Genomic DNA, 16,522 nt, shown 5'->3' with positions numbered 1-16,522 from the left:
AGGGTTCAATCTGTGTTGTATGAGTTGGATCTGATTCATAGCGACCCCTCCTTGGGTTTCCAAGGCGGTATCTCTCTGGAAGTAGATTGGCCACTCTTCCTTCTGAGGAGTGGCTGGTGGGTTTGAACCACCAGCCTTCTGGTTAACAGTTCAATGCCTTAGACACTACACCACCAGTGCTCCCTATAGTACTATGGGTTTTGACAAATGCATCATGTCATGTATTACGATTAAATATCATAGAAAATAATTTCACTGCTTTCAAAATCCCGTGTTCTACCTGTTCATCCCTTGGCCTTCCCTCTGGTGTGGTGGCAACCATTGATCTTCTTATTGTCTCTTTAGTTTCGCCTTTTCCAGAATGCCATATAGATAGACTCATATAGTATATAGCTTTTTCAAACTGTCTTCTTTCATTTAGCAATATGCACTGAAGTTTCCTCCATGTTTTTCATGACTTGATAGCTTATTTGTTTTTATCATTGAATTGATTTTTATCCACTGTACAGGTGCTCCACAATTTGTTTATCCATTCATCCTTCACAGGACATTTTGACTGCTGCCTTTTTTGGCAATTACGAATAAAGCTGCTGTAAACATTTGTGTACAAGCTTTTATGTGCACATACGTTTTCAAGTCATTTGCCTTGACTTGTAAATGCCTGGGAGCGTAATTGTTGGAATGTTTGGTAAGTGAGTTTAGCTTTGTAAGAAGCTTTAAGACTGGCTTCTGAAGTGGCTATAACATTTTGCTTCTTACCAGGAACAGAGCTCTCCTTGGTGGTGCAGTACATAAGCGCTCAGCTGCTAACCAAAAGGTGGACAGTTCAAACCCCCCAGCTGCTCTGTGGGAGAAAGATGTGGCAGTCGGCTTTTGTAAAGATTACAGCCTTGAAAACCTTATGAGAAGTTCTGTTCCACCCTGTAGGGTTGCTAGGAGTTGGAATGGACTTGATGGCAACAGGTTTTGGTTTGGACCAACAGTGCATGAGAATTCCTGTTGCTCCACATCTTACCAACATTGGGTGTTTTAAGTGTTTTAGATTTTAGCCATTCCAGTCATGAGTCAGAGTTGACTCACCAGCAACTGTTTTTTTTTTTTTTTAATGTGTCACATGTGTGTGTTTGAAATAGGTATATAGTGACATCTCATTGTTATTTTAATTTTTACTTCCTTGATGGCATACGATATGATATCCAGCATCTTTCCATGTACTTATTTGCCACTTGTATATCTTTTTGAGGTGTCTGTTCAGATCCTTTGCTCATTGTTTAATTGGGTTGTTTTTGGAGTTCTTTGTATATTTTGAATACAGTGTGTCTTTTTTAGGTGCAAATGTTTGTAAATATAAGATTTGTTGTTCTACTTTAAAACTGTTGCATAATAATGGTTTTTAATCTGAGAACTTGAAAGGGAGAGAGAACAGATAAAAATGATTTAAAAATATCTATCTTAATAATACTGGAAATCCGCTGGAGCAGTGGTTAAGGCATTTGACTTCTAACCAGAAAGTCAGTTGTTCAAAACTACCATCTGATCTGCAGGAGAAAGAGAGGGCAGTCTGCTGCTGTAAAGATTTACAGCCTTGGAATCCCTATGGGGGTCACCATGAGTTGGAATCAACTCAGTGGCAGTGAGTTTTTTTTTTTTTTTTTTAATCTTAATAGTATAAGGTGACTTGTAGAATATATATTGGATGAAAGTCCATAATTATTCATGCAAAAGGATTTATTGAAAGACTGCAAGCTATTACTGTGTTAAGAGTTTGGATTACATTCTGTCTTGTTTTTTTCTTCTATCCTTTTTCCAAAGAAGTAGAGAAAGGCCTGGTTCTAGGTGAGTTTTAAGACCTATAGTTATTATGAGAGTAAAGCTCTAAAATAGATCCAGATCTTTATTATGTAATAAACCAAAATGTTCATGTTCTAAAAAATTATTTGCTAATTGTCTCTTGGGTTCCAGCTAGTATTGCTAAAGGAAAATAAGAGTGTATATTGCTAATATCTTTGTAGTAGCCTAGATTACTTAAAGCATTTTATGTTCTTTTATACCTTGACAGGTTGGTACAGAGGATATACCCTCCAAAATAAATCTAAAAAGGTATGGCTTATCATTAAAAATTTTTTTTTTTATCACTTTGAAATGTCTATTAGTTTTGTGTTGTGCTATCCAATCCCATTTTCTGCTCTCTGCTTTTTCTAACTTGGTTTGTTTTCTCTTTGATGGCTGTTCTTTAGATTTCAAAACAAATTCTCTGACCTCAGTGCTCAAATAAAATAGAGTGAATTGCAGCTACTGTATTTCCCACTATCAAATTCAAGGATCAAGGCCCAGACGTGAACTTAGAAGCCCCTCTGCCACCTCTTTCTCCCTGTACATCAAGCTAAACTGAGTGGTGACATGGTATCATTTCCTATAGTTGGGTCTCTGTTTCAGTGAGGACCTGTGCATATTCCTTTATCACTTAGTTCCAGTGCTAAATTTCTAGAATTGAAGGATCTCCCATTTCCACTTGATTCTTTCCTTCATTGTAAAATGGATAAACTAGAGTAGGGTTTTCAGACTTGAGCCTCATAACCACAGTAGTACATCATGAAAAAATTCTAGTGGTTTATAACCAACATACTGAAACATATGAAACTGAAAGTATAGAAGAGAATATAGAACACTGTGGTTCCTTCATGACCCTTCTGTTTTAGGTATATACTTTTATGAATATATGTTGCTACTAAAATGCATGCCTTACTATTAGGTGTGGCCAAAGGGTTTGAAAAATACTGAACCAGAGGATTCTATTCCTAGTGCCAAAGCTACTAATCATCAAGCTAAAGAAAAATCTATTAAATATCTTAATACCCCTCTCATCTTATTTTCAGCCAGGTCAGCTCTTTTCCTTGACACTGCAGCCAGGAGCAGCACAGCATGTCAGCACTTTGTTTTGAAAACACAAAGTTGTTAGGGCCTTATAATTACACAATTAGTGCACATGCCAAATAGAAAATTAGGAAAAGGGTAAGAGAAAATTTACTAAGAAACATTTATCAAGAGATAAGTAAAAAATGTCTCCAGTTTTTATTCTTCAAAAAGTAGCATAAGTTAGAAGTAATCCTTGCACGCACATAGGCTGATGGCCACAAACCACTCACAGGAGTAAAGAGCCTCAGAAAACATCTTTCTACAAGGTTCTTGTTCCACTTGAGTCGACGCCAACTCATGGCAACTCCATGTGTGTCAGAGTAGAGCTGTGCTCCACATAGTTTTCAGTAGCTGATGTTTTTAGAAGTATATCACTGCCCTTTCTTCAGACGTGCCTCTATGTGGACTCGAACCATCAACTTTTCAGTTAGTAGCCAAGTGCATTAACCATTTGCACCACTGAAGGTCCCTATGTAGGGTACAGGCCATTAAAAGCCAGGACTTTCTGGTCCAACTTTCCATATTATTGAATCTTAAGCCACACTCAGTGTTTGCATATGTATTGTGTGCACATAGCACTTTGTTAACTTTTACAGTTTAATGATGTGCCACATAAAGGTGTATTTACTTTTAATGCAAGTATCAGTGTCTCCAATATAAGTCCTTTAGTCCCTCCCCAAGTCCTGTTGCTGAACTTTGCTATCTACAGTTAGATTTGTATGCTGTTTTGTTATACAGCTTAATTATTTTGGGTCAATCTCATATTGACTTTAATCTCTCCAGGCCTTCAAATGAGGACCTTGCTGAGGTGGCATACATTCCTGTGTGAATAAGAGCATGACCAGATGAGAGAGAAAGAAGAAAGTGAATACCTCTCTCTCTTTTAGACTATAGAATATGGCCACTTCTGTGCCTTGGTTGATGCTTAACCCTATCAGTGTTCACTTTACTCATAGATATAGAAATGGGAGTTACCTCACACTATGATTAGAGTTAGCAACTTTGATGTTCTAAATTTGTTAAAGAGCAAGAATACTTAAGCCATTTAATTCCCGGTCCTTTAAACAAACTCAAAAACCAAACTCACTGGCATCAAGTTGATCCCGACTCATAGCGATCCCTCCTTGGGTTGCCGAGACAATATCACTACGGAAGTAGATTGCCCAATCTTCCTTCTGAGGAGTGGCTGGTGGGTTTGAACCACCAGCCTTCTGGGTAGCAGCAGTCAAGTGCCTTAGGCACTAGGCCACCAAAGCTCCCATAGCTCCCTTTAAAAAAGCAAGTTAATTTTAAAAATGAACAAAGTACCACTCGCAGACAAAATCATTTGCACTGAAAGAACAAGTAAAACTTTTAATTTTTAAATGATAAATGTCAATGTCAGTCACTTTGAAACAGGTTCCCAGACCACAGATTTTCCCTTTTGGAAAGTCTACAGTATTTACGTATCCTTTTCCAGCATAGAAGGCCTTTGTTTCTAAGGCATCTTATGATTTCCCAATATATCAAAATTCACCCAGGGAGTGCCCCTTTGGTCTGCTTTAAAAGTGGATGAATAGGGTGTTCTGCTAGAATTCAAATGACAAGTTCTGGATTTTTTTTAACTGTGTGTGTGTGTGTGTGTGTGTGTGTGTGTTTAAAAAAAAACCTACCTCTTACTATGCTTTAAACTTCACCCTTTAGAAGAATTATTTCAGCTTCTCTTAGGTTTTAACAATTAAAATTATAATTCATTGAAATGAAGAGACAAAACAAAGGCTGTGTGTTTATTTGTTGATTTTTAAGCTGAAATTTCTTTCTTGTGAAGAGCTTAAGGAAAAATAGAAGGAATTCAAAATCAGTTGTCATGAATTTTGCTCACCTTCTGACAACTTGCCTTAAGAGATCCAGCCCACTTGAAATGCTGCTTTAATGCAACAGCTTTGTTTGCTGGTCTTTAGGGGAAGAGCTATTTAAAAGACCTATTATTTTAAAAGGAATTTTTGGTGTCATTTATTAGCAGGCCTAGCCCTGTTAGAGTGGTAATAAAATGAGCTAGTGGTTTTGCAAGTTTGGAAGCCAAGAGCTTTTCAGAAATTGATTATTGATTCTGGCAGTGTGGAGTGTGAGTGTATGGATAAGGGCAGTATCTAGGGAAAATCATTAGTTTGGTTTTTCCTTTTTACTCACTTGAGCGCGTTGCATTGAGAAAGAAGAGCCGACTTGACAGATAGGCTGCTGGTCAGAAATGTATTATCCAGGTTTACTCTTGCTTTATGTGTGTCATATGGCCTAGGAAAATTATACGAGGCTCAGATTTACCAGGGCAGACTGTAAATGGCCATATACTGTCATGGAAAGATGGTGCCTACAAATGATAGAGAACTAATAGAGCAAAATAAACAATGTCTTATTATGAAAATCTGCCATACTTGCACATAAATTATGCTTATGATCTGTTTAACTGTCACAAAGTAAGTCACTGTTCAGTTTTATTCCTGAATACTTCTGTATTAGATTCCTCCTGATTCTTAGAAGGAGACCAATTACCAGATGAATGTGTGAGAATTTTAATTGGTCCTTTCATCTTGATTTTGCAAATCTTCGGCAATGCTATTTCTTTGGAGTAACAAGCTTACATTTTACTTTTACCTCTGAACATGGCTCCTTATAATTACAACTTTACGCAGTTCAACCCTTCTGAACACCCTTCTTTTTTTTATTAGTTCTGGACATTTTAAGTTTTATTCTCCACAGAGGTAATAGTCAAAAAAGCATTTACCTCAGCTCAGCAGATAGAGTAAACCCAGTTACTTAGTTATCCTAAGGACAGGTCTGGAACATCAAAATTCTACCTTCCTCATCAGAAATCAGGCTCAAGGAAATTATGTGCACATGAATTTTTGTTTGTTTTGTACTGTTCAGTCTATTTTCCAAAAATCACTCTGAATCCTGATCCCATAATGAAAGAGGTCAGTGCCTCCTTGTCCCTGTAGGCAGTCTTGTTGTTATGTGCCGTCGAGTCGGACCCGACTCATAGTGACCCCTCCTTGGGTTTCCGAGGCGGTATCACTATGGAAGTAGATTGCCCAACCTTCCTTCCGAGGAGTGGCTGGTAGGTTTGATCCACCAGCCTTCTGGTTAGCAGTCAAGTGTTGGTCTTCTTATTAATGGGTATATGCATCCTTACTCATCGATTTCTGTCCCTTTCACAAAACCTTGAGGAGAATTCCACACCATTTTTATTGTTGTTCTTCCTGCTTAGAGGGAAAGGATGGCCCTTTTGTTTCTGACTCAAGCAGTTGCGGGATATACTGTCATCACCCAATACTGAGAGCAGGTTAATCTCACTTTTTTTTTTTCCCTCCAATTTCTTGTTTTATTGCCAGAGGATGAAAAGGGAAAAAGAAGAAGGTTGTACTGATATAGTACATAAAACCAATCTATTTTGAAGCTCACTAGATTTCCCATCTCCAAGAGGATCACTGGGCACATGTCTATGATCACAGTCCTCCAGGCAGTGGGATACCCCCTCTCACACCACTGTGGTCAGCCACCCCTCATGTATAGTGTTCACTGGATTCATATTATCTTTTGTAGTTCCAGGGCTAGTTATAATTGAGTCTTTGGTGCCAGTTACAAGGGTTCTCTTCTGACCTCTACTGGTCTGGCATATATGATGCCATTAAACCAGTGCCTCTTCCAGATGACATTTTCTCTTACTTTTGTTGTTATTTGCTGTTGAGTCTGCTCCAAGTCATGGCGACCTTACCTATAACAGAGTGAAACATTGCCTGGTCCTGCACCATCCTCATAACCTTTGGTATATGTGAGCCCATTGTTGCAGCCACCAAGTCAATCTAACTTGTGGAGGATTTCTCTGTTTACTGATGAACATACCACACAGGAAAACAACAATGTTTTTGAGTATCTAAGAAAACTCAAATCTGTCACTTGCTTCCTATCTGATCTTCAGTTTCTACCAACTGGTTTTCTTGTCTTTTTCTGGGCCTTAGTTTTCCTCAGGGCAGTCTTGTAATACTGGTGTAGAACTGCCTCTTAGAAATGTAAAATGGAGAGCATTTTGAGACTGAAAAGCTGAAATTAACCAGATAACTAATATGAATTGATTTAGGGTGCATTTTGTTTAAATTAAAGTGCCAAGAGGAATTACTTTAGAAAATTACTCTAATTTTATAAGCCAATAAGTATATAGCCATCCATCTCACTAATTATGTGAAACCCTGTAAGGGAAGCATCTCATAGTATGTAGGATCTTGGAGGAGTTTTAGGGCTCATTGTTAGACTCCTTACTATTATGGTAGCTCTGACTTGACCCAGGTATGTTTACTTCTTCATTTATGAAGAATTTATCCTATATTCTCTGAATCTTGTTTGTCTCAGTTACTTAGTGCTGCTATAACAGAAATACCTCAAATAGATGACTTTAACAAACAACTTTATTCTTTCACAGTTTAGGAGCCTTGTTGTTGTTGTTGTTGTTATGTGCCGTTGAGTCGGACCCGACTCATAGCGACACCTCCTTGGGTTTCCGAGGCAGTATCACTACAGAAGTAGACTGCCCCATCTTCCTTCTGAGGAGTGGCTGGTGGGTTTGAACCGCCAGCCTTCTGGTTAGCAGTCAAGTGCCTTAGGCACTATGCTACCAGAGCTCCCTTTTAGGAGGCTAGAAGTCTGAATTGAGGGTACCAGCTACAGGGGAAGCCTTTCTCTTTCTATTGGCTCTGGGGGAAAGTCCTTATCATCAATTTTCTCTTGGGTCTAGGAGTTTTCCCGGTACAGGGACCCTGGGTCCAGATGATATGCTCTACTCCTGGTTCTTCTTTCTTGGTGGTAGTAGGTCTCTCTCTCGCTCTCTCTCTCTCTCTCTCTGCATACTTCTTTCTCCCTTTTTCTCTTATAAAAGTGATACAGGCCATACCCACAGGAGAATTCCCCACACATCAGGGTTGTGACCTGATTTTGGGTGTCACACCCCACCCTAATCCCTTTACAACTGATTGGGTTATCATGTCAGATGTCAGATCACATCATGGGAGATCACTGCATAACTGCCAGATTACATCATTCCATAACTGTCAAACTACTGAGAATCATGGCCCAACCAAGTTGACACATATTTTGGGGGGACACAATTCAATCCATGACAGTGATCTTAGTTTATACCTTTTATATATTTTAGCCCTGTTTTTGTTTAGGTAGCCAGGTAGTAGAATTAATATCTTGCAAGCCTGATAGCAAAGCTTACCTATTACAATGGTTTCTTTTTGTCCTCCCATTCACTCTTGCCTATTTCATGTTCTTTATTTTGGGATGAGATTTTATGACTATATAACCAAAGTTCTTTTCTCTGTAGGGTATTTTCCCTGAAACATATATCCATTTGAAAGAAGCAACTGTGGAAGACCGAGGGTAAGTTCCAACCAAAGAAGACTCCTGAAAATGATGAAGATGTAAAATTATCATTAAAGAATGTCTTATGTACTTAAGTATCTCATCAGTTCCACTTCTCTTATGAACAAGACATGAATAAAAACTTATTCCTGACATAATTCCTTTCTCTGTATTCTCTTTCCTCTCGTCTGATATCCTAAACTGATAAGTCATTTAACCTTAGTGCTCCTTGGGCTTTTACATTGAAAATTGGGAGAACACAAATCTGGCCCTGTGTTGATCATGATCTTGACGTGAGATTTAAATAAAATAATGTATGTGAATGGGCTCCCCAAATAAAATCTGTGAAGTTTTGGATATTCTTATTCCTTGCCCACTTTACTATTTATGCTAGAAAGTACTACCTCTATGGCAGCTGAGAAGAGTGAATACACAGCATGAAGCCTGGAAGAGAGAACTTGTAATTGATTAGCCTTCTAGCAAGAAAATTCAGGAGGTGATAAGGAGAGCCTGGAGTTAGACTGGAATCTCAGAGTAGATAGAGAACGGAATGGGACTGAGGGAATAAAGGGCAACCGGGTCACAGACTCACATAGACTCAGCACTAGAAAGAACATCCTCAGTCATACATTCAGCACTCTTTCTGTAGACAAGAAATGGAGACCTGTTCAAATTCACATAACTCTGGTAGGAGAACCAGGACCAGAAGCCAAATGTCTTGCCTTCCTGGAGAATTCCTCCCTCTAATGGGCTATCCTAGGCAGCTTCCACTGTTGCTAACCACAGTGATGGAGAGGGAGAGTGGAGACATGTACTCAGTAAATGGGCTTGCCAGATAAGATTTCAGGATGCCCAGTTAAATTTGAAATTCATGTTATAAGAAGTAAATTTTGTACTGTAAATATGCCCCCAATGTTATAAGACATGCTTGTACTAAAACTTTATTTGTAATATAGCCGAAGTTCAAATTTATCTGAGTATTCTGTGTATTTGTCTGCTATATCTGACAGTCCTACCCCTCATCCCCATTTGTTTGCCTACTCTCACTCTCTCCTTCTTTCTATTTGCTAATCATACAAATATCAGAGAGAATTTATGTGAACAAATGTAAAAGCAGCATTTTTATAAGCCGAATGTAAAGGGGGAGCCCCTGGGTGGGGCAAATGCTTAAACACTTGATTACTAGCTGGGAAGTGGGCAGCTTGAAGCCACTCAGAGGCACCTGAGCATTCTGCTTCTGAAAGGCCACAGCTTTGAAAACGCTACAGAACTGTTCTACTCCACACATACGGGATTGCCGTGAGTTGGAACCGACTCGACGGCAGCTAGCAACAACATTACTGAGGCTTTGGGTATATGTAAGTTTTCTGTACTATGAAACAGCAGATGAGAAGAAAAGCCACTCCCATTTCAAGAGAGAGCATTGCCTTGTTTCCAGCCAGCTGTTTCAGTTTGTGATCCCATGCCTCAGGGCTTTTTTTTTTTTTTTTTTGACCATGTGCCCTCTCCACCACATTCTCTTTAATGAAATGGACACTTGGCAGAACTGACTCAAAATAATGAATTTTTGCTTCCATTCCTTGTCGGTAACTTAGGTTCTCATAGAGATCCCAAATGGCGAGGTACAAGCTAACCTTTTGGCTTATTTCATGGCAGAAACTCTGTTCATCTTGAGAACTGTGGCATTCTCAGCTCTTTTCCTTTCCTTTGATAAACTCACTGCTGTTGAGTTGATTCAACTCATAGTGACCCCTTCTTGGGTTTCTGAGGTGGTATCTATGAAAGTAGATTGCCCAGTCTTCCTTCCGAGGAGTGGCTGCTGGGTTTGAACTACCAGCCATCTGAATAGCAGTCAAATGCCTTAGGCACTATGCCATCAGAGCTTTGTTTCTTTGATACATAAATACAATTAAAATTCCTTACACAAAACCTCTTGATGGAGAAATTTTGCTTTGTTTCATCTTCATTCTGAGGAGTGGCTGGTGGGTTTGAACCACCAGCCTTCTGGTTAGCAGTCAAATGCCTTAGGCACTATGCCACCAGAGCTTCCACACAAAATCCCTCAATGGAAACATTTTGCTTTGTTTCAAGCACACACAGTCCCATTCCTAACTTTGAGTTTGGAAATATGACCTCCCTCAAGAAAGCAGCAATGATCAATACAAGGTAAAGTGAGCTTCTGTTTGGTTCCCTTTAGGCAGAATGAGACTGTGATTCCAGGTGAGCTTCCCCTGGTGCAGGAGCTCACTTCCACTCTGCGAGAATGGGCTGTCATCTGGCGCAAGCTGTATGTGGTAAGTTTCCCCTGGGACTTGGAGCCTGCAGGATTACTCTTGGGCCTCAGACTGACTGTTCATCTCTGCAAGGTGTTTGTCACTTATTATCTCTGCACAGAGTGGGACTCGTCTTACCTGGACTACACCATGTCTGATAACCAGATTTCCTCAGAATAGGATCATTGATAATACAGAGCAACGGAGGAAGAAGACATAATTAAGTCATTTTTCCCCTCTCAACTGACAAACATCTCGATTGTAAAAGTAATAACGGTGATAACAATTTTAAACACTTAACCAAGTGCCGAAAAGATCTTCTCAACATCCCTACAAGATAAACCAAAAAACACCAAACTCATTGCTGTTGAGTTGGATCTGACTCCTAGTGAATCCTCCTTGGGTTTCCGAGACAGTATCACTAATGGAAGTAGATTCCCCAGTCTTCCTTCTGAGGAGTGGCTACTGGGTTTGAACCACCAGCCTTCTGGTTTGCAGTCAAATGCCTTAGGCACTATACCACCAGAACTCCCTCCTGTAAGATAGGTATAATTATTATCAATTTATGGTTGAGGACACTGAGATGTGCTCTTGATGCTGACATGTATATTTGTGAACATTTCATTGCTAAGCCAGATGAGGGCTAACATGAGGGTTGCATTGTCTCTGTTGGTGAATGTATGTTACAGATTCAGCAACATGAGTTGTTTTAAAACGTGACCTGAAGATTTTTGTTTTTGAGACCGACCCTCAGACCTCAGCCTCACACTGGTTTGACCATAGAATGCTAATGAGATATTCCAGATCAGTAGGACATTACACAAGACCCAACACATTATCTACATGATAAACCATAATCAGAAGTTCCATGTAGGTCCGCAGTCAGGACAAGGTAAGTCTAGTAGCCAATATTATCAAACTGAGAGAAACTACAAAGCCACCTTAACAGAAGGGTAGGATGCTCAAGTTTGTTGGCAGCATGCCTGCACTTGTCACATGAGGAAGCACTTTCCTAGTTGGTGGAATGCTCAAAAACTCTTCTCAAGTTCTTTCTTTCTTGACTTCTGGTAAGATGGAGGAATAGGCAGATAAGCTACACAGACCCTCTTCAACAAAGAAAAGAGAAACTAGTTGACAGAGATACAAAGATAATCCTGGAGCCCTGAGCTTTGAAAGGAACTATACAAAAGTGGATTAGGCACCAACTAGTGGCGCTCTGGTAGTGTAGTGCCTAAGGCACTTGACTGCTAACCAGAAGGCTGGTGGTTCAAACCCCCCAGCCACTCCAGAAGGAAGGTTGGGCAATCTACTTCTGTAGTGATATTGCCTCGGAAACCCAAGGAGGGGTCACTATGAATCACGTCCAACTTGAGGGCACATGACAACAACAACAACAACAGTGGAAAAACCTGAACAAAAATAGTGAGTATGGAGATGATCGGAGCAGTGGACTATCAGCTACTCTGACGGGACCAATAGCCTGAATATTTCCAAGTGGTGTTGGGACCTGAGAATTTGTGCTGGTGGCCTATGATTAGGAAGGGAAACAGTAAGTAGGGAAGAAACCTGGGCTGTGGACTTTTGGCTATCTGGAGGGCGAATCCATTTTGATTGTTTACAAGTGGTGGCCACTTTGGATATTTAAAGCATCCAAGGGAACAGCCATTTTGAGTCTTTCCAAGTGGTGGCCTTTTTGAATTTTAAAGTGACAGCATTCTCATTCGGATTCCAGGAATCTCAGAATAGGCTCCATTTGCCAAGGGTGGCAGGGACATGTGAGAGGCTGACAATAGGAGAGGAGACAGGTGATGAGTGTATAAGTGCTGCCAACTAGCAAATAGAGGAGCACAGCACAGTACCCTGCTTATGTAGATAACATCCAAACAAAACAAAGAAAATGAAAATCGTGGGCAAGTCACTCAAACATGCAATCACCAATTAAATATAAACATGAAAATGTCACAATTCCTTGAGGCAACAGAGCATCACAGTCCACACAAAGAAGCAAGATAAAGCAGGAGAAATAAGGGACAAGGATACAGACCCAAAACACATCCCTGAGGAAGAAGCGGCATTGGAACTCCCTGATAAGGAATTCAAAAGAATTATATTTAGGTGCCTTCAACGAATTGAGCGACAGATCAAGTAAAACACTGACAAATTTGAGGAAAGCACAGAGAAAACCCTACCACAACTTTGAAAGACAATATAAGAACAGAATGACAAAATAAATGAAAAATTAGAAATGATATAAAATCTACACACAGAAATCCAGAAGATTAATACTAAATTTTCATAAATAATTAACACGTTGAATGGGCAAAGGAATAGAATTGTATCAATGGAAGATAGAATTAATGAGGTGGAAGAGAAATACCTGAATACTTCTTTGGAAAGGGATCAATCAGAAAAATGATCAAAACAAAATGAAGAAAGGCTAAGGTTCATGTGGGATACCATCAAAAAGAATAACCTGTGTGTAATCAGAATTCCAGAACAGAAAGAGACAAAACCACAGAGAAAATTGTCAAAAATTTGTTGAAAAAGAATTTTCCTGGTATGATGAAAGATGAGACTATATTCATTCAAGAAGTCCAATGAACTCCAAACAGAATAGATGCCCCCCAAAAAAATCACCAAGACATAATATCATCAAACTCATCAAAACTGAAGACAAAGAATCATGAAAGCAGCACAAGAAAAACAAAAAGTTACCTACAAGGGGCAACCAATAAGACTAAGCTCGGATTTCTTGGCAGAAACTATGCAAGCAAGAAGACTATGGGATGGTATACATAAAACACTGTAAGAGAAAAATTTCCAAGCAAGAATTATATACCCAGCAAACTTCTCCCTCAGATATGGTAGTGAAATTAGGACATTTCCTGATAAGCAGAAATTAAGGGAATTTGTTAAAACCAGACCAACCTTACAAGAGATGCTGAACAGTCCTTTGGACAGAGAACCAACAACAGCAAACAACCACCGACCATTAACACACATGGTGACGTAACCCAGAAACCAACCCAGTTATAGAAGTATCCAAAGTAAATAAGCCTACAACATTGTAAACAGGGAACCAGAGACATCAATTGACAAATGAGGACAACTACAAAACACGAGGGAGCTCTGGTAGGATAGTGCCTAAGGCACTTGACTGCTAACCAGAAGGCTGGCTGTTCAAACCCACCAGCCACTCCTCTTCTGAGGAGATTGGGCAATGTATTTCTGTAGTAATACTTCCCTGGAAACCGAAGGAAGGGTTGCTATGAGTCAGGTCCAACTCCATGGCACATAACAACAACAACAACACCACAAACCACAAACAGGGAAAAAATTATGTAGTTACAGAACTTCTAAATGGTAGGGAAGTCAAGACAACTACAAGGTAGAATGAACTGTTCTAAACTGGGAAGAAAACCATAAATCACAGGGTAACCTCAAAGAAAAATGACAAACCTTCACATCAAAATAAAAAAGAGGACCAGCACAAATATTTAGCTAATGCTAAAGCAATAGCAATGAAAGAAGTGATAACACGATTCATAAACAAAACGAGCTCAGCACAGAAAATTATATGGAACAAAGAAATCAATACCATGAAAAAGCACATAACAAAATGACAGCAACAAATCCATACTTGTTGATAATTACATATCTGGCAAGGGACTTACCTCTAAGATTTATGGAAAACTCCAATGCCTCAATAGCAAAAGGATTAACAAGTCAGTAGAAAAATGGGCAGAAGACATGAATAAGACACTTTACCAAAGAAGATATTCAGGTGGCCAGCAAATACATGAAGAGATGCTCACAATCACTGGCCATCAGAGAGATGCAAATCAAAACAACAATGAGATACCATTTCACCCCAGCAACTGATGGCAAGGTTCAACAAGATAGAAAATAACAAACGCTGGTGGGGATGTGGTGAGATTGGGACTCTCATACACTGCTGGTGGAACTCTGAAGTGATACAACCACTGTGGAAAGCAATATGGCGATTCCTTAGAAAGCTGGAATTGGAAATACCATTTGATCCAGCAATCCCATTACTAGGTATATATCCTAGAGAGGTGAGAGCCAGGTCAGGAACAGTTATGTGAACACCCATGTTCATTGCAGCACTATTTATGACAGCAAAAAGATGGAAACAACCTACGTGTCCATCAGTGACATAGTGGCTGACCAAACTATGATCCGTGCACACAATGGAATGCTATGCAGCACTAAAGAATAATGTAGAGTCTGAAAAACACTGAATAGCATAGATGAACTTGGAGGAAATTATGCTGAGTGAAATAAGTCAATCACAGAAGGACAGATATAGTATTAGTTCATTGTTTTGAAGAGTCAAGGAAAGGTTTATATATGGAGGGAAACTTTCTTTGTTGGTTGCCAGGGGTGGGAGGGGAGGGGAGGGAACACTGTGGGGGGAAAACAATTCCATTGACCCATGTCACTTTACTTTTTTGTGTATTTCACTGTACATAAATTGTATTTCAATAAAATGCATTTTTAAAAAAAGTTAACACTTTCTTAAGACCTAGTAGGTAAGCATCACCAGGCCTTCTCTCTGTAAGTGTCTTACATGCTTCCATAACTAACAAAAAATCCCTGTGATGAAGGTATATTCTCTCATTAGCTGTGTGAGTGGGTTCTGTCAGGTTATAAGACTAGACTTGAAGGCCTGAGAGCCTTCTCCTTCCTTCATGTGGCTTTGTTTATCTAGCCTTTTGTTCAGTCGTGTATTGATTCTTCATTTTCACTCTCAAAGACCAATCTTATGAGGTTGTTGGGAACTTACTCAGTACTAAAAGCAGTAATCAAATGTTCATTCAAACATAATTTCTAAAAGCTAATGTACAATATTTTATTTCTGTTTAGGGCTGTTGTTTCCCATGATGAATCATAGCAGTAGAAATCACCAGCGCCTTTAGGGGAAACATGTATGCTTTTTCCCTGCCTGCCCATCCTTCAAGGCCTAGATCAAGTCCTTTACTTCTTCATAATGTGGCTTCTAAGTGCTCTAATCCATAATGTTTCCTGCTGGATTGTAGCAGCACTTACTGTCTGTTGCATCATCTGGCCCTAGGGGCATTCTGCCTTGTAATGAAGCTGATCTTTTGATCTCTTTATGTTTAGTTGAGGAAGGAGCTAAATTGTAAGTCCCTAAATCATCAGTTTCTGGAGGACAGAGATGCTTCTGTAAGCATGGCAGACTAAATGGATCATCTTGCACTTACATAGGAAGCTTTCTTCAATTCTGGTTAATTGATTAGTTAGTGGTAGATGTAATAAGCTTCATCATCAAGGAATAGCATGTACATGAATTTGTTCCTTAGCATTTTTTTTTTTAATTGAAGACTGAAGAAAAGTATCAGATGATAAGTATTGAGAAACAAGATTTTTTAAAATGTGTGGATAAGAGTGGAGATTATGAAGGAGGTACACTTTTTTTGTTGGTAAAACACAACTGCTGTGCTCGGGTTGTTATCTTTGTCCTCTGGATTGTGCCAAACCTGCTACTGAATGGAAATGAGAAATAAGTGAATGGGGTGAAGACATACGATTCATGTATCTTGGCTCACCAAATTCCTTTGCTAATGATGGTATGCTCATGTTGTATTCACCAGAGTTTGGTGTGGAGTTTCACTATTTAATAGCAGAATTGAGTTTAGTGTGAAAAGGGATAAAGCTATCCCGTGGTATTTCAGTTGCTGTTGTTAGGTGCCATCGAGTCGTCTCTGACTCATAGAGACCCTATGGACAGCAGAACGAAACATTGCCCGCTCCTGGCCAGCTCCATGATTCTTGTTACACTGGAGTCCATTGCTGCTGCCACTGTGTCAGTCCATCTTGTTGAGGGCCTTCCCCTCTTTCATCGACCCTCCACCTTACCAAGCATGACATCCTTCTCCAGGGAATGGTCCCTTCTG

At 39.5% G+C, this 16,522-nt stretch overlaps 1 protein-coding gene across 1 annotated transcript in view; it reads left to right on the top strand.

Annotated features, from left to right (window-relative positions):
- Nucleotides 1-1,189: 1,189 nt before the first annotated feature.
- Nucleotides 1,190-16,522, top strand: part of DOCK5 (dedicator of cytokinesis 5) — a 210,921-nt gene continuing 195,588 nt past the window's right edge. The window contains exons 1-4 of the mRNA XM_007938781.1: nucleotides 1,190-1,211; nucleotides 2,060-2,100; nucleotides 8,273-8,328; nucleotides 10,508-10,604. Of these exons, the coding sequence (XP_007936972.1) occupies nucleotides 1,190-1,211; nucleotides 2,060-2,100; nucleotides 8,273-8,328; nucleotides 10,508-10,604 (216 nt within the window). The remainder of the gene's footprint in view (nucleotides 1,212-2,059; nucleotides 2,101-8,272; nucleotides 8,329-10,507; nucleotides 10,605-16,522) is intronic.

This window comes from Orycteropus afer, unplaced genomic scaffold, assembly GCF_000298275.1.
Source record: "Orycteropus afer afer isolate SDZICR_OR568_19922 unplaced genomic scaffold, OryAfe1.0 scaffold00053, whole genome shotgun sequence".
NCBI lineage: Eukaryota > Metazoa > Chordata > Mammalia > Tubulidentata > Orycteropodidae > Orycteropus > Orycteropus afer.
Note: the sequence above shows the minus strand (reverse complement) of the source record. Positions and strands in the feature narration are given on the sequence as shown.